The sequence below is a fragment of the Natator depressus genome, chromosome 6, assembly GCF_965152275.1.
Source record: "Natator depressus isolate rNatDep1 chromosome 6, rNatDep2.hap1, whole genome shotgun sequence".
Lineage (NCBI taxonomy): Eukaryota > Metazoa > Chordata > Testudines > Cheloniidae > Natator > Natator depressus.
The window spans coordinates 5,893,422-5,914,394 of NC_134239.1; the positions used below are offsets into that span (position 1 = coordinate 5,893,422).

Here is a 20,973-nt window from a genome sequence, read left to right on the forward strand (position 1 = left end):
TAATGCCTGGAACACACTTTTAGCGCTGGTGTTGCGTAGAGCTACTGCTTCCGGCCATCGGGTGGCAAAATCTATGAAAGTCAGTATGTACTGCTTTCCTCTGGGTGTCTTTTTCGGAAAAGGACCCAGAATATCCACAGCTACTTGCAGAAATGGAACCTCAATTATGGGGAGTGGCTGGAGAGGGGCTTTGACCTGATCTTGGGGGTTTCCCACTCTTTGGCACACCTCACAAAACCAGACATAGGTAGAAACATCCTTGCCCATTCCCTCCTGAGTGGAAGGACTTCCCCAAATGTTCGTTGGTCCTGTTTACCCCAGCATGGCCACTAAGATGATTGTGGGCTAAACTCAAGAGCTTTACCCGGTACTTAGTTGGAACTACCAACTGTCTCTGAGGATGCCAGTCTTCCTGGTGCCCACCAGAAAGAGTTTCCTTGTATAAAAGTCCTCTTTCTACAACAAACCGGGATCGATTAGAAGAGCTGAGAGGCGGTGGGTTGCACCATGCCACAGTCCAAGCTCCCTGGAGGCTTTCACCTGCTTCCTGCTTGGCCTGGAACTGTTCCTTTGATGCTGTAGACATCAGTTCCTCACTGGATTGTGGACTTGAGCTTGGTCCCTCTGGAAGCGATGTAGGTGATGGGCCTGTTTCTGTTGACTGTGAACCGCACTCTGCAAGTGCACTAGGTTGGGGTTCAGGCTCTGGCTGAGCCTCTTGCATAGGTTTATCTGCTGCTGCCAGTGCAAGCTTGGTGGTGCCCTCTGGTGTTGGAGTTGCAGATGGGGTTACGAGCACTAGATTCAGTGCTGACAATGGTTCTGGTACTGGTTGCTCCGCCCATTCCAGTTCTTGGAATGGCTGTGGCCGGGTCTCTGCGATTGGATCCACTACGGATGTTGCAGATGTTGACATGGGGTCTGGTTCCACCACCTCAATCTGCGTCTCTGGTAACACAGACTGGGCCCTTGTAGTAGGCTCAGGAACAGGGATAGGTTTGGAGGCTGGCTTAGCCTGGCTGCGGGTGACCATTCCCACCCTCTTGGCTAGCTTCACATGGTTGGCCAAGTCTTCCCCAAGCAGCACGGGAATGGGATAATCATCATAGACTGCAAAAGTCCACATTCCTGACCAGCCCTTGTACTGGACAGGCAACTTGGCTGTAGGCAAGTCAAAAGAGTTTGACTTGAAGGATTGAATCGTCACTTGGGCCTCTGGGTTAATGAATTTGGGGTCCACTAAGGATTGGTGGATAGCTGACACCTGTGCTCCAGTGTCCCTCCACACGATAACCTTTTTCCCACACACTCACAGTTTCCCTTCGCTCTGAGCATATCTGGGAGGCATCTGGGCCTGAGGACCTTTGGTGTGACCCCGGTACAATGAACTGCAATCTGTTGGGGTTCTTGGGGCAGTTGGCCTTTACATGCCCTAGGTCATTACATTTAAAACATCACCCAGCTGACTGGTCACTGGGGTGAGGTGGGTTGCTGGAGAATGGTGTGGTGGGAGGATAAGGTGTCTGGGGTTTTCCTTGGGGTGTAGGTGGGGCCTTGGGCTGCCCATGGTGGTATGGCATGGTCTCGGGCTGTCCCTTTTGGTATCTTCCCAAACTGTGACTACGGTTGTTCCTCTCTGCTACCTCCACCCATTTTGTTCCGATTTGCCCAGCCTCTCTGGCAGTGTGGGACTGCTCGTATTGATCAGCATAAGAAGCAAGACTTTCGGCTGAGTCCATTTTCTTTTCCCACAAACACTGCTTTACATCATCATTGGTCATAGTCAGGAACTGCTCCTGTACAACCAAATCACACATCACTTTAAAGCTATTTACTCCCCTTCCTTTGACCCATTTATCTAACAGATCCTTCATCTGGTTTACATAAGCCACATTACTTAGTGGAGCCCCTCTCTTAATGGCTCTAAATTTTACTCTGTAAGTTTCAGATGTAATTTGAAATTGTTTCAAAACCAAATCCTTAAATATACCATAGTCAGAAGCATCCTCAGTAGGCATCTTGTTGAATATGTCCAAAGCTCTTCCAGTCAATTTTGCTACCAATGCGGTCATCTTGTGATCTTCAGGAATGCATAGAGGGTGCACAGTCTCTCAAAGGTGATGAAATATTCAGCAATATCACCTACTGCCAGGCCCTGCCTTCCTCTCCCCAGCATGCTCAGTTAACACTGTGACCTTAATTTTAGTGGTTATGGCACATCTGGTGCAAGTGTGAATGGAAAATTCATAACGTTTTGTTCTTGTGTCAATGTTTGTGCTTAACTTAAATAACTCCTCTCCCTCCCTGGTATTTGTACCTCTGTTGTTTTTCTAGAGTACAATCATAGCTCCCCTCAGCCTTCTTTTGGTTAGGCTAAATCAGCCAAGCTCTTTGAGTCTTCTCTCCTAAGGCAGGTTTTCCAGTCATCAAATAATCCTAGTAGCCCTTCTCTGTACCTGTTCCAATTTGAATTCATTTTTCTTTAACATGGCCATCCTGCCACAAGCTTCTCATTCCTCTTATTAAAAACTGAGGCAAGGTATTCATTTAGCAGTTAGGTCACACCTAGGTAACCCTTCTGTGAGCTGGAGCTGACAGCAACCAGGGCCTGGTTCAATATCTAGGGGTTCCTTTCCATCAATACAACATGGAACCGGCTCGAGCCCCCACCCAGTAACCTGGGAAACTTACACTCCACCCCTGGGCACCTCTGAGATGCAATACCTCCCCACTCTCAAGCACAGAGTCTGAGTGTAGAAAAGAAACTTTTAATAAAAGTAGGGAAGTAACTTGTTAATTTGGGAAAACCCTGCATACAGGGTTTATAAACATAAACCATGAGTAAAAGACCCACCCCCCAAGTGGCTGGGCAGTGTCCTTTTCCCCTCAGGTTCTTAAGTCCAGCAACCCAAAAGGCCATTTAATGTGCCCGTCCCTTCTCTGCACCCCATTCACAGTTGCTGTCCTTGGACAGTGAAGCCCCAGAGTTCAGAGATGCATCCACAGAGTTCTCCTCCTGCCCTGGGTGAAAATGGCGGGGTAGAAGGAGGCCTTACTCTCTCTGCTCCTCGGGCACTCATTCACTGACCCTCTCTCCGGGGCTCTGCTCTGACACTCTCCGCCAGCCACCCTGCTGGCCGCACCAAGGTCTCTTCTGGGCCCCCCACTTGACACAGCTCTCAGTGATTTCAGCTGTTAGTGGGGGAGCCTCACTACTGGTGCACACTGGGCAGTCTCTTGCATCAGAGACACTGTCCGAAAGCAGGTCTAATACTTAGACCTAGGTATCTGCAATTTCAGCTCTGCAGCATGTAACAAGACTCTCAATTGAGTCTAAATTAGCTCTGTTATACAGAGGAGAGAGGAAGGGGCAAGTGGTGTTTGGGACCCTTAGGCAAAGCCGGCAAGGCCCACAACACATGTACATACGTGTGTATGTGCGTTCCTTCGGGGTATGCTTGGTACAATTCTATTGCCCTTGATTCACACAACAAGGATAACAACCCTTTATTACTCCTACCCCAAAAACAAAGAAGCTGGGGATCCAACACCAGCCAAAGGTGACCATTTGGGAAAGCAATCCCATCATGCTGAGCACCTAAGCAGGGTGGGTGTGTCCATGCACACAAGATCAGCTCCTGAAGTCCTTTTCCACAGCTCACCACCAGATGTCAGGGGAGAGGTCATTCAGACTCTGCTTACAGCTATATCTTTAATCTCCACCCCACCTTCAGTGCTTAGCAGTCCCACTTCTTCTTTCCTCGTTTTCTTTTTATTTATAAGGCTATTTATACGCCCTTCCCTACAGGTGTCTTCCTGGATGCAGACTCCAGAGAGTTTCAGCAACTTTGACTGAAAGTAATTCCAAGCCTCCTCCACATCCAGATCCTTGAGATTTGCAAGCCATCCACTTCCCTACTTAATTCCCTTAATTTTTTACAGTTTGCCCTTTTGAAATCCAGGACTCCCTTCTGCCGACCTGTTTTGCTTTATCCTTCCATTTAATTTAACCTGAATTAGCTCATGGTCACTCGAACCAAGACTGTCCTCTACAGCCAGTTCTTCAGTGACGTCCTCGCTACTTACCAATACCAAATCTAAACTGGCATCACCTCTTGTTGGTTCGTGACTATTTGGTGAATATCCAGGCCCTTCCATTATTAATAGATTTCTCCCCCAATCTCTGTCTGGAAAATTAAAGTCTCTCATAATCACACAATTGCCAGTGGTATTTCTTTCATTCAAACTATTAAAGGGGTCTCTATCCACCCCAAACTGGACCTTTGGGTCTGTAGCAGACCCCAAGCACTCTCCCTGGGGAGCCTCTGGTAGCTTTCCTCCCCTACAGTGATTATGACCCAAACAGATTCTGTTTTATCCATTCCATCCCTTCTCATTTCTTTACACTCCACCTCATCATGAATATACAATGCTACTCCGCCACCTTTGCCTTTTTTCTTTTTTTCCTGTAACCGAGCCAAGGCTGTTATTGCCCCATGGTTCTGTTCTCCCCATAATATCTGGTTTCCCATCCTGCACCTGTAGTTCTACTTCCTCCATTTTGTCACCCAGGCTCCTGGTGTTGCTGGGCAAACATCTTACTGATTCCGCTTGGCTTTGCTCAGATTTCTCACCCAGGTAGGTACAGTCCTTTTACTGCCAGTATCGGCCACCTGACTGTTAGTGTCGGTGCTCTTAGCACTATTGTTCCTCTTGTCGTCCATTCTCCAGCCCCTGTCTTTCCTTTCTCCATTGCTGTGTCCTCTCCTACTTGATTTGCCTCCCGCTCAGTGTAAGAATCAGGCCTTGAGATTCAAAGGCCATCTCCGAGGGTTGCTAGTTTAAAGCCCTTTTAATCAGTTGTGCCAACCTCCATCCTGGAAGTCTATCTCTCTCCCTACTCAGGTGGTGTCCATTCCATGAGATCAGTCCTCTGGCCATGAACGGCTGTTATGCTCATAAGAAGCACACAGGACCTTTTTCAGGGCAAAAAAGGCAATATGACACATTTATTGAAGATACAACAATTACCATATGCATTCAATCACACCACACACACACACACCAAAGGTTCTGCAGCTGGATCTTATAGTTACCAGTCCTTAGTGTTGCTCGGTCAGTTTCAGTGGCCAGAGGAAACTGCACATGAGGGAGGGTGAGCTGGGCTCTGTCGAGCATGTTCGAAGCTCTGATGTTGATGCAGAATGAATCCAAAGTCCCATGGCAATACACCCTTCTTTTGTAGTGATAAATTCCCATACAAGTCTCTGGACCTTTTGTGTTACACCAGAGCTGTTCAAGGTTCCTCCAATCAGCATTATTTGGGTTGTTACTCGGAGTTATCCACAGCTGTTTCTTATCTCGTCCCTCTGGCTCCACTCTTTATCTTGTCCTTGGGGTGCATGCCTTTGCTTTAGGGTCGTCAGTCTGCCATCTGGGTGAAAATTGGCACCCCTTGACTCCTCCACTCCCTTCTTGATCATCTGGCCTAGCTGTCCCTTCTCAGTTAATTACCATACATTCTTCATTCTCACCGAACAGTAAATAAAGCAATTACAGCCATAAAACTTCTATCATTCTCAAAACGATCATTAGAGAATCAGTAAAGAATAAACTCAGAACAATTTCTTCTTACTAATTCAAAACTAGAAAAATGGAGTATAAAGCAAAATAAGCAAAATGGAGTACAATTTTATTTGAAAAAATTTCTTCCCATTAGGCTTTTGGCCTACAAGCCTCCCAGTGGTCGAACATCCTCAAGCCCTCCTTAGCTCCACTGCCTGAGACATCTGTTGATCATCAGCATCTTGTCTCATCTTTGCTCTTCTCCTCCCACTGAAGATCACCTGAGTCTCCATTTCTTTAAGGTCTTCCCCAGCCAGGTGCAGTCTCCCTTGATGTGTTCCAGCAAGAATCTAGGGGTGTTTCCCCTCCAGAGAGTTCTGGCTCTGATCCAGCCCTAGGGCAGGGGGATGGGCTGGCTCCAGGGGGTGGGAATGGGGCATGGGGCTCTGATCAGGGAGCTGCAGGACCGGCTCACTTGGGGGGTGTGGTCCCAGATCTAACACTGCTCTCTCCCTGCAGCAGGGGCCGGGGGCTCAGCCGGAGTCGGGGCGCCCGGTACAGCTGGTGCATCTGGACGAGGAAGGGAACTTGACCCTGGACGAGGAGGCCCTGAGCGGCTGCCTGGAGCAAGGTGGGGTGGGGGATGCCCCTGTCTGCCTGGTCTCCATTATCGGGGAGCAGCGCTGGGGCAAATCCTTCCTGCTGAACTACCTGCTGCGCCGGCTCCAGAGCCCGGTGAGTGTGAACGGGAGCAGGAGTGAGCTGTGAATGTGAGCAGCCCCATCCTGCCCCCTGCTGGCAGGTTCAGAGCTAAACATGTGTCTGTGAGCAGCCCTCCCCGCACCATGTCCAGTTAGCTCGGGCCATGGCTGGACCCTAACGCATCTGTCTGCCTGTCTGGAACACAGCGTGTCTCTCTCTCTGTGTCTAGACAGCAGTGGGTCTGTTTGTCTATCAGATTACGAGTACACCTGTCACCATGTATTCCTCCCCGCCCCACACTAGCACAATTAACCACTGTGCCCCTCCCAGGGTTTGCAGTCTGGGGTAAGAGGGGGGTACCAGTCACTCTCATCCCCCACCATGCACTGACCTCCCCCCTGCCATGTTCCCTCCCCGCAGGACGTGAGGGATGGGTCATGGATGGGCCAGGAGGACAAGCTCCTGGAGGGGTTTGAGTGGCGTGCGGACGAGCAGCAAGTCACCAAGGGGGTGTGGGCATGGAGTCTGCCCTTCTGGGTCCCAGCCAAGGGGGGAAAGGTAAGTGGGGGTGTTGGGGGTGCACAGGGAAGGGGGAGGAGGCCATGCGGGGGCTGGGAAAAGGGAATGGGGAACAGGGTAGAGGGCTGGGAACAGAGGGAATGGGGGAAAACAGGGAGAGATGGACCAAGACATGGGAAAGGAGGCCCCAGGGGAACCAGGTGGAGAGAGAAGAGGGGGAATGGAGAAGAGACAGAAGTAGGGAGCTAACACTGGGGGACTTCCAGGGAAGGCAAGAATGAGATGCCAGGTGCCATGGGGGCTGAGCAGTGGGCAGGCTCTGGGGATGGAAGGGCTATGGGTGGCTGGACAAAGCCAGGAGCTGACCCGGGGCTCTCACTCTTGGCCCCCCCCCCCAGGTGGCCGTGCTGCTGGTCGACACCGAGGGCTCCATGGACATTGAAAGGAACAAGGAGACCAGCATCAAACTCTCTGCCTTATCCATGCTGCTCAGCTCCTACCAGGTTGGGAAGTTCCCTGGGGGCCACTGTGCTGCAGGCAGCGGGGCAGGGGCTCAGCATGGGGCGCTCTCCCTTGGCAATCAAGGCTGCCCCAATGCCCCAGTGCAGCACTAGGGGGTGCTGTGCTGCAGGGATTATGGTGAAGGCTCAGCAGGGGGCGCTCTCCCCTGGCACTCAGCGTTGGCCCCAATGTCCCAGTGTGGCACTAGGGGGCGCTGTGCTCAGGGCTGCTGACGTGGCTGGGAAGTGGCCTGGGGTGGCCGTCACTACTCATTGCTGTAGCTCTCTCTGTCTACTGATTATTTGCAGATACTAAACATTGGCCGTCGGGTGAAGGACCCGGATCTCGAATACCTGGAGGTGAGGCCGGGCAGTGCAATGGAGAATGTGGCCAAGCCAGGTTCTCCTGTTAGTCCCACAGGGTTATTATCCCTCCCCATAGGTCCTGGAGGGAAACTGAGGCCCAGAGAGAGAAACTGACTCTCCCATAGTCACGTGGGCCTCTGGAGTCAGCACGGTCACCGCACGGCCCAGCACGGTTCTCTGCTCCCACGTGTCCGGCATGGGCCACTGGGCCAAAGTTAGGCCTCCTCCCTCCCCTCCAGCCCCGCTCCGCCATCAGTGGGAAGGCTGCTGGGGCCAGGGCCTGGGGCGTTTGCTCTGTCCCCTGCTCTGCTCTGTTCTTCTCTTCAGGCTCTTACCCAGCCCCAGCCACGCCAGGTCAAGTCTCTGTGAGTTGCGTCCTTAGTGACATCACTGCTGCCTGCGGCATACGGTGTGTCCTGCCCCTGTACCGTGCCCCGGGGGGATTCTCTGTGTGGGGGAGGGGTCAGCGGGGGAGGGTTTTATCTGCTCTCGCTGCCCTGGGTTCTGTCATTGGCAAAAACTTGGTTCACGCAGAGATATGGAGGCCCAGGCAGAGCTCAGGGAAATGCTGCATGGCCAGGATTGTTCGAGGCATGAGCAGAGCTGTGATTTGACCCCTAGGGCTGCACTAAGAAAGTTGATAGCATCCTTCAGCCTGAAGCAATTGTGTGTTTGTGGAGTGGAACCCCTCGGTAAAAGGACCCCAAATGCTGATCACAGACCCACTCCCGCTTCCCCCCACACATCTATAGAGCACCCTAGAGAGAAGGAGAAAGCCCTGAAACCAGACAGAGGAGGGGTGTGCACTGACAGTCGTTGCCCCGGTGCCAAACCCCTGTGTCCCATGGCCTCCCTCCCACTCCCATGGCCAGGTGCAGCCTCATTCTCTCTGCCCCACTGAAATCGTCTCTGTCCATCTCAAGATTCATTTTGCACTCACTGGGCCTCACTCTCTGCCCTGGGCAGAGGGAGAAGCTCAGATGTGGGGGAAGGGGGTGCTCAGGACCCTTTCTGTTCACAGGCAGGATTACTTCCCCCCAGACTAAATGCCTCCCAGGTCCCCCAGACTCACCCCACCCCTCTTTTCTCTCCACAGATGTTTGTGCAGGTGGCCGAAGTGGTGGGAGAAGCCTACGGACTGGAGCCCATTCAGGTGAGACGGTTTCCCTCCCGTCTGCCCTGCCCCATGTATCGCCATATTGCACCCCTCACCCACTCCACAGCATGCTCCTGCCCCATGCACCCCTTGCCCCACTCCCGACGGGTTGACGTTTCCCCAGCAGACACCGTCCTTCTCCCTGTCCCAGCCTCTCCCCACCCCCCCCAGTGACTCCCAGTCCCCTCCTGTCTCCCCTGCAGCATCTAGACTTGCTGGTGAGGGATTGGAGCAGCTCCCAGATCCTTGGAGTCCAGGGTGGTGAGAAGTATCTGAGACAAATCATACAGGTGACTGGGGGACTTGGGGGGAATGGGACCCAGGGCCTGTATCATCTGGGGGGTGGTAGCTGCGATCCAGACTCAGTGTTGGGGACTGGCTGGCTCAGGGGGTGGGTAATGGGACACGGGGCCTTTCCCCTCTTGGGGGCTGGTAGCCCCAATCTTTATAAAGGTTGCCTGACAAATCCCATTATAAGACCCCTTTAAAGTTACTTATAACTTTGCCAAACTTTAAATGTTTGGGATGAAATTTTCCATGCTTGTTCTCTGCCTCCAGCTGAATTTGTGCTTGCTTCCTCCAGCTGTTTCTGAGAATGAGGCTAAAGAAAAACACGTTGTTTGGCAATATTGAAAGAAAATTCTTATGTTCCTTTTTTTAACATCTCTAGCCCCCTCGCCCTCCCTGATTCAGAGTAAGGACTCTAAATTTGATGGTGGGTGGAGTGGCCAGTGTATCAAAGATATGCCATGGGATGTTCCCGAGAAAATCCCCCACACATTAGGGCAAGAAACCAGCTGTTGGACAATCTCATTTTGCACATGCTCAGGAGAGACTGGCTGGAGTTTAGCTGCTAAAGTCTCCAAAGAGTTCGTCCATGCTGACCATGCTCCAGCCCCTCACAGCTCCACATTCTGCCCAGACTGAGCATGCTCCGTCCCCACAGAGCAACGAAACATACTCCAGCCTCGGGATAGAGAAGCAAAGCTGGACTTTCTCTGCAATTACTGCTCCAGGCCAGGCACCAGAACTGAGAGGGGACCTCCTGTCTCTCCCATGCTCTCAATGAGCCCAGGTGGCATGGGAAAGGAAGCTGCTTGATTGCAGTGTGGAGCGGAGAAAAGCCATGCCCGGGGTAGAGAAAGGAGCATGCTGGGACAAAGCGTCTGGATAGACTGGGTACAGGGTGGGGGGAGGCTGAGATCTGGGACTCACTCCTTTCTCTTCCTGCAATCCCCTGCCTCGTTCACTGCACCCCTTCCAATGCCTATCACAAACCAGGCCGGGCTCCTCCAGACCCTCTCTTACTGCCCAGATGGTCTGACTAATGTTAACACGTATTTTTGTGTGTCAATGTAACGATTCCACCTGGCTCCGGCAGAAGCTGGAGGCGACATCCTCCTGCAAACACCCCAAGACCCTGGAAGTGCTGAGCAGAAGCAGGAGCCGCTGCTACCTGATGCCCTTACCTGGGAAGCGGATCATGATGGGGAGCAAGGGAACCCTGAGAGGTAACAGACCTGGGACAGTGGCTCTGAGCCCCCTGCCTTGTGCAGAATAATGTGACTGGGGCGCTGATCAGCCCTACATGTGGAAGGTAGAGAGAAGTGGGATCAGACAGGCCCTATATTCCCCCACTATCGTCCGTCACTCTTCCCTTTGCAGACATGGATGAGGATTTCCGGGAGAGCCTGAGTGACTACGTCACCACCCTGGTGAGCTCGGCCAGTCAACACATCCAGACGGACCGGCATGGGGAGCTGCTCACCGGGACACAGCTCGCTGCCAAGATAAAGGTGGGGACCGGCCAGCTCTGCTGGAGGGAGCAGGAAGGGGATGCTCTCTCCTTGGAGTCAGTGATGACCCCAATACCCTGAATTCCCCAGTTGCCCCACCCCAGAGGCGGTTGCATCTCAGCGCCAGGCGAACCATCCCCATGTTCACAGCCTTTCTAAGTCCTGTGGAGTCTGTGACGTGATGATTTCTTTTGGTTCCTTTGCAGAATTTATCTGATGTGATGAAGAAACATTGCTTCGGCTTCTCCTCTCCCTGCCAGGTACCATCTCTGCCTCTGACCTGATAGTGGGTTGTTGCCCCTCTCCCATTCATACCAGGGCCGGTGAGGTGCTGGGAACTGGGGCCATGCTACTGGAGGTGCCTGGGAAAAGGTCTCAGGTTCCTGGACTCCAAAGTAGAAGAATTTGACAAGACCAGAGGGTAGCTGATGCTGGAGGATTTTCCCAGTCTACGGATGCGTCTCCAGTTCATGAGGCCCATAACATCAACATGCCAGTCCCCGGGCATGGGGATACACCTGCCCTTTGTATTTTGGCATGTAAATGACAGCAGTTTATCAGAACTGGCCCAAAAGTGGGGATATTTGTTTAGGTTTTTCGTGCAGAACCCGTTGAGTTTCCTACAAAACCCCCATATGTTTCCATTTGGCAATGCTGCCAAGGTGGCTCCTGGGAACTGTAGTTCATGCTCCTCACATGCCTCATTCTCCTCTATGGGTTGGTGTGATGGGGGGACACCCACCTCTCTTGAACACCTCCTGTCAGCTGGGTGTGATCCTGCACTCTTCCCTTTTTATCTTCCTGGTGCCCCCTGTCAGCGGTTGCCATAGTCAGGGGTGCCTCAGCCCTTTGGCTAAGTCACACATCGTCTAAAGACATACAAAGGAACCTCTTCCCGGGTAACACAGTCCAACAAATGGTTGGCCCTCTGTGGGGTCTTGAGCCTCATCTCTGGGCCTGTTTAAACTGTAGCCCATTTCTCAGGCTCTAATACTAAACTTGCCCCCTTTTCAGGGCTCTGGCCACTGCACCAGTGGGGGACCTGGGCTGGCTCACTACTCTGGGTCCCAACCCAGTGACCCTGCAAGTAGCGGCCACCTGCTGCTTTCTTTCCCAGTTGCTACTGCTGCATTTCCTGGGCTGCTTCCCAATCTGTCCCACCACCTTCTTGGGTTCTCTGTCTGTTCCCTGTGTGAGCAGGGTCTCCCCCAGACCTCCTTGCCTGGAGAGTTTCTCTGTCTCTGTCCTGAGTTCTCAGGGTCTTCTCTCAGGCCTCTGTGCCTGGACACCTTCCCAGTCCTGTCCCTGTGTGAGCTGGGTTTCTCCCCAGTCTCTTTCCCTGTGGAGTCTCTCAGCCTTTTAGGCCTTCTTTACCCTTCTGGTCCCAGCCAGCAACTGCCCTGCTCAGCCCTTGTAGCTCCTTTTAACTGAGCCTGCTGCACCCTGATTGGCTGCTTCCCTGCAGGCCTGGAGGACCCACCCGCATTGCTCCTTTTCCTGGGATGGGGTGTGCTAGGACTGCAATACCTCCAGCAGGAGCCCTAAAGGGCCTGGTACACCCCATCCCAGTTGAGCATCCTAGTTGAACAGCATCTCCCATGAGCCTGGCCTTAGAAGACAATGGGGCAACTAGACTTCCTCTCCCATGATGCACCAGCATCTCCTTGTTTGGTGAGGGGAAGCCAGGCATCATGGCCCTGTGGCACCATGGGAGTTCTAGTTTGACCATGGAGCTGGGAATATAGAGGAGAATAAGGCAGCCAAACTACATTTCCCACAATACACCACAGTGTCCTTTTTTGGTGGCTGTAGTGAATCATAAGAGGCAAATGTGGTGAGATGGGGGAAGGTGGCTCAAAAGGCTCTATTGTGATCCTGAATTCAGGGACCTAGGGATGGAGGGTCCGAGCCTGAGTCAAGCTGGGAGCTAGGGTTTAAGGCCTGTTGCTTTACAGCCTAGCCTTAGCCCTGCTGGACTTGTGCTCTGGGAGGCTGCCCAAAGTATCCCACAATTGCATGGGGCCGACTTTCTTTCTCCTGTGGCCAGTCAGGTTTGCTGAACAGTTCAGTTTTCCCAGGCTGCACCACCACCAAAGGGGGAAAGGGCAGCTGCAGCTGGGGCAGGTGCTAGCAATTCTGGGATATGGGTGGTTTCACTCTGGCCTCCATAATGCAGTGTAGATGCTGGAGCTCCAAGCTGGAACCCAGGGTTCAACCACTCCTAACCTGGGGTTACAAATGCGTATAGATGCTCCAGCCCTAGGTTAACAACCCCAGGGGCTGCTAACTCCATTCCTACTAACTCTGGGCTTACATCGCTGTGTAGACATAACCATAGGCATGGACAGTAAAGCTCTCTTGGGTGTCAGCTTCAGATAGGCTGGGATAGGTGCGACGCAGGCCCTCTTCTAGAGGAGAATGGCGGGGGGGGGTCATAGCTTATGTACATGGGAGGAATAGATTGACCTAGCTATTCTGGAATAAATATTCTGCAGTAGCCACTCCAGAATAGTGCAAAAGCAGAGACTGTTCTGGAGTCATTGTGTTACTGGGTCAGTTTAGGGCACCCCACCTACCTACGCTACCAAGGGCTCAAGGCGTGACCCAGTCAATTTAAGGTACCCTCACCCTTTCCCTACTGAGGGCTCAGGGTGTACGACGTATAAGTGCATAAGAACAGCCATACTGGGTCAGACCAAAGGTCCATTTAGCCCAGTGTCCTGTCTTCCCAGAGTGGTCAGGGCCAGCTGCCCCAGAGGGAATGAACAGAACAGGTCATCATCAAGTGATCCATCCCCTGTCGCCCATTCCCAGTGTAACCCTTCTGCCCATCAGAGTTGGCAGCAACAAGGGCCGGGTTCAATATCTAGGGGATCCATTCCAATAACACAGTGCAAAACTGGCTCAAGCCCCCACCCAGTGACCTGGGACAAATATATACCACCCCCGCTGGGTGCCTCCAAGAGGCAATATTTCCCCTCTCGCAAGCACATAGTCTGAGTGTAGCAAAAAGACTTTTAATGACAGAGAGAAACAATGTGGCATTATGTTGGGGAAACACCACCAACAGGATTCATAACACAACCCATGAGCAAAAAACCCACCCCAAGCAAATTGGGGCATGTCCTTTCCCTTTGGTTCTTGAGTCCAGCAACCCAAAATCACCCAAAGTCCCAAAAGTCCAACGACCCAAAAGTCTCTGTCCCTGGTCAGGGGAGCCCCAGAGTTCGAAAGTTTATCTGCAGAGTTTTACCTCCCAACCTGGGTGGAGATTGGCGGGAGGGGTTAAGGGGCACCTTACGTGGTCCAAAGCTGTTGGCCCCACCTCTCCATGGGGCTCCGCCCCGCCAGCTGCTCCGCCCCACCAGCCGCTCTGCTCTGCTCACAGTCCCACCAGCCACTCCGCCCCGCCAGCCGCTCTGCTCGCCGTCCCGCAAACTGCTCCACCATATATCTTCAGGTTTCAGAGTAGCAGCCGTGTTAGTCTGTATTTGCAAAAAGAAAAGGAGGACTTGTGGAACCTTAGAGACTAACCAATTTATTTGAGTATAAGCTTTCGTGAGCTACAGCTCACTTCATCAGATGCATCCAATGAAGTGAGCTGTAGCTCACAAAAGCTTATGCTCAAATAAATTGGTTAGTCTCTAAGGTGCCACAAGTCCTCCTTTTCTTTTTGCATATATCTTCAGGCTCCCCCACTACTTAACACAACACTCAGTGATTTCAGCTCATAGTAAGTTCAGCTCTTTTGTGATTTCAGCTTTAGTAGGGGAGCCTCAGTGCTGGTGCACCATTAGCCCAAAGTGAATTCAGCTCAGCAGCCTATAACTAGACTTCTAATAGAATCAAAATTAGCTCTGATGTTCTACAGTGGAGAGAGGAGGAAGTGCAATTAGCATATAAGGCCCTCACCAGGGGGCCCATGCCACCAAGTATTAACACCTATCCCCAGCCTTTTTCCATTCACAGAATTTTGGAACCCATGTCCCTTGCCTAGGGAGTGTTACTTAGTTGATGGCGAGTCCCTCCATCATAACAAAAGGCCAAGTACAGTTCTACTGTCCTTGATGCCCATAATCAGGGTAATAAAAATTTATTCTTCCTGCCCCAATAACAGAGACACTGGGGATCCCACAGCAGCCAAAGTGACCATTTGGGCAGCTATGGCCTCATTCTAGGTGGGGTGGGTGTGCCTATGCAAATGAGATCAGCCCCTGAAGTTCTTTTCCACAACTTGCCACACCTCACCACCAGATGTCAGGGTGGAGCTCATCCAAACTGCTTACACCAGCTTCTGGCAAACCTGTCCATACCCATGGGGATCAGGAAGAAACCTGGTCCATTTAAGTATCTGCCCTTCCCCTCGGGGCTCAGGGCTGTACAGGTATGCAGAACCTTTTCCCAGCAAAAGAGCCTTACACAGTTGTGCTCTAAACATCTATTTATTAGCAACACACACAGAACACATATACCAATCAAATCCCTTATGCTCACCTCTCCCGATATACAGACAAATTTCACCAAATGGCCAGTCAGGATTCATTCATCAGGGGTTCCTGGAGCCCATACATGTCACGGTCGTGCAGGGGGTAGGATGATGTAGCTTGATGTTGTACTGCAGTCCGGAGTTCATTCCCAAAGTGCATTGTTTTTCATTTCCATTATATAGGTAAAATTAGCTCCCTCTTTCATGTTTACTAAACCTATCACATTATCCCACACCCCTAAATAACAGAAATTTTAAACAATTACACCCTGGCACCTATGTGTCCTTCTTCCTGCCCACGTTCTGTACATTTTCTCTTTCATGCCCAAATGGTAACTTGGTTTTGACCTTCACTGTTTGTGCAGAGGGTCAGCATAAAATGCTGGTCAGGGCTTATCTTACCATTTGTTCAGTCTCTTCTGTATCCTCCCTGATTTCCCAGCCCTTGGTGTCTCCACTTCACAACCTCCGTGGTTATAACGCTTGTGAGAGACATTCCTGAGCTGGGGCTGCTTTATCAGCAGCAGAACATTCTTCTTCTTTACACTTTTAGTGGAGATATCCCTGAGTATCTCCCAAGGCTGGTTTAATGTGTGTGTGGGGGGGGGGGGCGGGGCCGATCAGGTCTCAGGCCAACAATTGCTCTTCCTCAACAAGATTTAACCCAGCCCAGAACAATACCCTTCCCCCCCACCAAAAAAAAAAAAAAGCTGAGATTCCCATCCAAACCATCTGCCTCCTGGAGATGGATAAAACTCCCAAATACCGACAGACCTGTGAGAGCCGGCGTCATTGACATGCTCACAGGTGTCAGCCTCAGGCCAAGCCCAGCTGGGAAAGGGGTTTGCAGAGTCCTGGGCTACAGGAAGGTGCTGCAAGTGCAAAGTGCAGGCCAGGGCAGGGAGCCGAAGCTGGGCTGCCGTGAGAAACAAACTGGAGACTGGCGGCACAAGAAGCCCCAAGCAGCTGCCACACCAGCTAGCAGCATTGCTGTTAGGTGAGCCTACTGTGGTGGAAGCTGCAGCCACTAGGTGGAGCCAAGTCCCCATAAACGGCGGCTCACCCCAGCATTGTCCTCCCTGCACAGATGGCCATCACCTTCCACAACCAGAGAGTCATGGACAGAGCCCACGCAGGCCACGCTGTGTTTCTGAGGGAGAAGGTGAGTCGGGGGGGATGGGATGGAGCAGGAACTGTGCCCCAGTGAAGGGAACCCCAGAGAACAATCCCAGCCAGTCCCATGGGCTGTGGGCTTTGGGGCAGGAGATGGGAGTTCTCATCTCCGGGTCCCAGTGTGGTTGCGGAGATGGGAGACTCCAACCCATGTCCAGTGGGGGCCGTGACCTTGGTCGGGGGGTGGAGGGAAGTTGCTGTTCTGTAGTCAAAGGGTCCATAGGTGAGACAGGGTCGCACAGCCGCTCCTTCTAACAGCCTTGGCCCCCCTCCTCTCCCGCTCAATGCAGGACGGCCTGTCCCAGTGCATGGCCGACTGTCTGAAGGTGACACCGAGCGCAATGGCGCAGCAGTTCGGGGAGCAGCGCAAGTCACTGCTGGAGCGGTGCCGGGAGGAGATGAAGGAGCCAGAGGAGACCCTGCTGACAGCGCTGGAAACAGAGCTGACTCGGGAAGCCAACACCTTCCTGGAGACCTACAGAAGGCGCTATCAGAGTCACGCCACCAACAAGAGTGTCATGGACAGAGCCCACAGAGACCAAGCTGACTTTTTGAGGGAGAAGGCGAGTCAGGGGTTGGGTCTGTGCCCCAGCCAGGGGAACGCCAGAGAAAACCCCTAGCCAGGCTCTGGGCTTTGGGGCAGGAGACGGGAGCTCGTATCTCAGGGTCCCAGGGTGGCTGAAGAGATGGGAGGCTCCAACCCATGTCCAGTGGGGACCGTGACCTTGGTCAGGGGGGTGGAGGGAAGTTGCTGTGCTGTAGCCAGAGGGGTGAGACAGGGTCGCACACCCGCCCCTTCTAACAGCCTTGGGCCCCCTGCTCTCCCGCTCACCGCAGGGCAGCCTGTCCCAGCGCATGGATGACTGTCTGAAGGTGACACCGAGCGCAATGGTGAAGCAGTTGGCGGAGCAGCGCAGGTCGCTGCTGGGGCGGTGCCGGGAGGAGATGAAGGAGCCGGAGGAGACCCTGCTGACGGCACTAGAGATGGAGCTGACTCGGGACTCCGAGACCTTCCTGGAGACCTACGGAGAGTGCTATCAGAGGCACAACATCAACCAGAGAGCCATGGACAGCGCCCGCCGAGACCACGCTGACTTTCTGAGGAAGAAGGTGAGTCTGGGGGGCAGGGGTCTGTGCCACAGCCAGGGGAACCACAGGGAAAAATTGCAGCCATCCCCAAGGGGTCTGGGCTTTGGGGTAGGAGATAGCAGCTCGTACCTCTGATTCGCAGAGTGGCTGTGGAAAAGGGAGATTCCAACCCATCTACAATGGGGGCCGTCATCTCAGTCGGGGTGGGTGGGGCGGGTGTCCAGCACCCAGCACAACAGGGACCCCAATCTCAGTCACAAGAGGGAGGAAGTTGCTGTGCTGTAACTGGAGGGTCCATGGGAAAGACAGGTCGCACACTCGCTCCATCTAACAGCCTTGGGGACCCCTATTCTCCGCCTCCTCTCCTGCTCAATGCAGGATGGCCTGTCCCAGCGCATGGCCGACTGTCTGAAGGTGACACAGAGCGCAATGGTGAAGCAGTTGGCGGAGCAGCGCAGGTTGCTGCTGGAGCAATGCCGGGAGGAGATGAAGGAGCCGGAGGAGACCCTGCTGACAGCGCTGGAGACGGAGCTGACTTGGGAGGCTGAGACCTTCCTGGAGACCTACAGAAGGCGCTATCAGAGTCACGCCACCAACAAGAGTGTCATGGACAGAGCCCGCAGAGACCAAGCTGACTTTTTGAGGGAGAAGGCGAGTCAGGGGTTGGGTCTGTGCCCCAGCCAGGGGAACCGCGGGGAAAAATCCCAGCCAGGCTCTGGGCTTTGGGGCAGGAGACAGGAGTTCGTATCTCAGGGTCCCAGGGTGGCTGAAGAGATGGGAGGCTCCAACCCATGTCCAGTGGGGACCGTGACCTTGGTCAGGGGGGTGGAGGGAAGTTGCTGTGCTGTAGCCAGAGGGGTGAGACAGGGTCGCACACCCGCCCCTTCTAACAGCCTTGGGCCCCCTGCTCTCCCGCTCACCGCAGGGCAGCCTGTCCCAGCGCATGGCCGACTGTCTGAAGGTGACACCGAGCGCAATGGTGAAGCAGTTGGCGGAGCAGCGCAGGTCGCTGCTGGGGCAGTGCCGGGAGGAGATGAAGGAGCCGAAGGAGACCCTGCTGACGGCGCTAGAGATGGAGCTGACTCGGGAGGCCGAGACCTTCCTGGAGACCTACGGAGAGTGCTATCAGAGGCACAACATCAACCAGAGAGCCATGGACAGCGCCCGCCGAGACCACGCTGACTTTCTGAAGAAGATGGTCAGTCTGAGGAGCAGGGGTCTTTGCCACGTTCAGGGGAACCCCAGGGTAAAATCCCAGACAGCCCCACAGGGTCTGGACTTTGGGGTAGGAGACGGGAGTACATACCTCTGACTCCCAGGGTGGCAGCGGAGATGGGAGATTCCAACCCATCTGCAATGGTGGCTCTGATCTCAGTCAGGGGGTCAGTGCAGCGCCCGGCAGGATACGGGACCCAATCTCAGTCACAGGAGGGGAGGGAATTTGCTGTGCTGTAACCAGAGCATCCATGGGCGAGACAGGGTCGCACACCCGCCCCTTCTAACAGCCTTGTGGCCCGTACTCTCCCCCTCCTCTCCCGCTCAATGCAGGATGGCCTGTCCCAGCGCATGGCTGACTGTCTGAAGGTGACACGGAGCGAAATGGCAGAGCACTTCTTGGTGCGGCGCAGGTCACTGCTGGAGCAATGCCGGGAGGAGATGAAGGAGCCGGAGGAGACCCTGCTGACGGCGCTGGAGACGGAGCTGACTCGGGAGGCCAACACCTTCCTGGAGACCTACAGAAGGCGCTATCAGAGTCACGCCACCAACGACAGTGTCATGGACAGAGCCCGCATAGACCAAGCTGACTTTTTGAGGGAGAAGGCGAGTCAGGGGTTGGGTCTGTGCCCCAGCCAGGGGAACGCCAGAGAAAACCCCTAGCCAGGCTCTGGGCTTTGGCGCATGAGATGAGAGTTCATATCTCCAGCTCCCAGGATGGCTGAAGAGATGGGAGGCTCCAAACCATGTCCAGTGGGGGCCATGACCTTGGTCAGGGGGGTGGAGGGAAGTTGCTGTGCTGTAGCCAGAGGGTCCATGGGTGAGACAAGGTCACACACCCGCCCCTTCTAACAGCCTGTGCCCCTCCTTTCCCCCTCAACGCAGGATGGCCTGTCCCAGCGCATGGATGACTGTCTGAAGGTGACACCGTGTGCAATGGCGGAGCAGTTCGTAGAGAAGCGCAGGTCACTGCTGGGGCGGTGCCGGGAGGAGATGAAGGAGCCGAAGGAGACCCTGCTGACGGTGCTAGAGGTGGAGCTGACTCGGGAGGCTGAGACCTTCCTGGAGACCTACAGAGAGCGCTATCAGAGGCACTATCAGAGGCGCATCAACCAGAGAGCCATGGACAGAGCCCGCCGAGACCACGCTGACTTTCTGAGGAAGAAGGTGAGTCTGGGGGGCAGGGGTCTGTGCCACAGCCAGGGGAACCACAGGGAAAATTGCCAGCCAGCCCCACGGGCTCTGGTATTTGGGGTAGGACACAGGAGCTCATACCTCTGACTTCCAGGGTGGCTGCGGAGATGGGAGATTCCAACCCATCTACAATGGGGGCCCCAATCTCAGTCACAGGGGTATGGGGAAGTTGCTTTGCTGTAGCCAGAGGGTCCATTCGTGAGACAGGGTCGCACACCCACCCCTTCTAACAGCATTGGGCCCCCCCTCCTCTGCCAGTCAATTCAGGGCGGCAAGTCTCAGGGCGATTTCAGCTTTCTGAAGACATCAAGCACAATGGCGGAGGAGTTGGCAGAGCTGCGCAGGTTGCTGCTGGAGCGGTGCCGGGAGGAGATGAAGGAGCCGGATGAGACCCTGCTGACGGCACTAGAGGAGGAGCTGATTCAGGAGGCTGAGACCTTCCTGGAGAGCTACGGATTGCACTATTGGAGTCACATCATTAATAATTTCCTGGAGTTGTTGGAGAGGTTTTGTTCTGTATTTCGGCCTTTGTGTTATTTTTTCTTTTCTTTCTTCTGAGGCTGCAGAGCTAAGCAATGACAATTGGGGTGGGGATGGGAGTGGGGTGGGCAGTACTGTGACAGATTTCTGTTACCGATCTGCCTGAGACATCAGCTGATCAGGCCAATGCCACAGGATCATTTTTGGGGAGGAGATGATGCAACACACCAAGTGTCTAATTTTAAAGCTTTATGAATAAAACAAAACAGCGGAGAGTGTGTTGGGAATTTCCCACATTACTGAAGGAAGGAAAAAACAAAGTGTTAGTACCCCCAGCCCTAACCCACGGTCATACTTACTCCTGTACTGCCCGAAACTGGCCAGGCCTGGGTGTAACATCATAAGAAAAGGATGGGGAAGGGTGGATGGGAATGGTGTCCTGGTCCCAGGCCGTCCAAGGATCCACTACTGATCTTTGAGTTGCTCCAGCTTTCAGGAGAGTTTTAAGTCCTGGGTTTCTTGGGGGGCGTTCCACTCAGGGACCTCTGCTTCTGGTGTTCGTGCCAGTCCAAACCGGCTCTCTGTGGTCTCTTCACTTTTCCAAAACATCCCGGCTCCAGGGGCATGAGACTCAGCTCCCCCTCTTGTCATCTTGCCACTGTTTTCAATCTCTGCATCCTTAAACTTTGTTTTCCTTCATGCTGGCCTCGCTGTCTTGAAAGTCTGTTCAGC

At 53.5% G+C, this 20,973-nt stretch overlaps 2 protein-coding genes across 2 annotated transcripts in view; both read left to right on the forward strand.

The window, feature by feature from the left end:
* The window catches only part of LOC141989237 (uncharacterized), a gene marked incomplete at its 3' end in the record, with an annotated part of 44,395 nt that extends 25,890 nt beyond the window's left edge, over positions 1-18,505 (forward strand). The window contains exons 6-19 of the mRNA XM_074955675.1: positions 6,085-6,300; positions 6,688-6,825; positions 7,185-7,289; positions 7,596-7,646; positions 8,749-8,805; positions 9,012-9,098; positions 10,190-10,319; positions 10,474-10,604; positions 10,811-10,864; positions 16,178-16,252; positions 16,554-16,826; positions 17,101-17,373; positions 17,731-18,003; positions 18,278-18,505. Of these exons, the coding sequence (XP_074811776.1) occupies positions 6,085-6,300; positions 6,688-6,825; positions 7,185-7,289; positions 7,596-7,646; positions 8,749-8,805; positions 9,012-9,098; positions 10,190-10,319; positions 10,474-10,604; positions 10,811-10,864; positions 16,178-16,252; positions 16,554-16,826; positions 17,101-17,373; positions 17,731-18,003; positions 18,278-18,505 (2,091 nt within the window). The remainder of the gene's footprint in view (positions 1-6,084; positions 6,301-6,687; positions 6,826-7,184; positions 7,290-7,595; positions 7,647-8,748; positions 8,806-9,011; positions 9,099-10,189; positions 10,320-10,473; positions 10,605-10,810; positions 10,865-16,177; positions 16,253-16,553; positions 16,827-17,100; positions 17,374-17,730; positions 18,004-18,277) is intronic.
* On the forward strand, positions 18,491-20,319 carry LOC141988513 (uncharacterized). The gene is made up of 4 exons (XM_074954309.1): positions 18,491-18,550; positions 18,901-19,173; positions 19,453-19,734; positions 20,020-20,319. The coding sequence occupies exons 1-4, from the start codon at positions 18,506-18,508 to the stop codon at positions 20,317-20,319; spliced, it is 900 nt and encodes a 299-aa protein (XP_074810410.1). The 5' UTR covers positions 18,491-18,505.
* Positions 20,320-20,973: the final 654 nt, after the last annotated feature.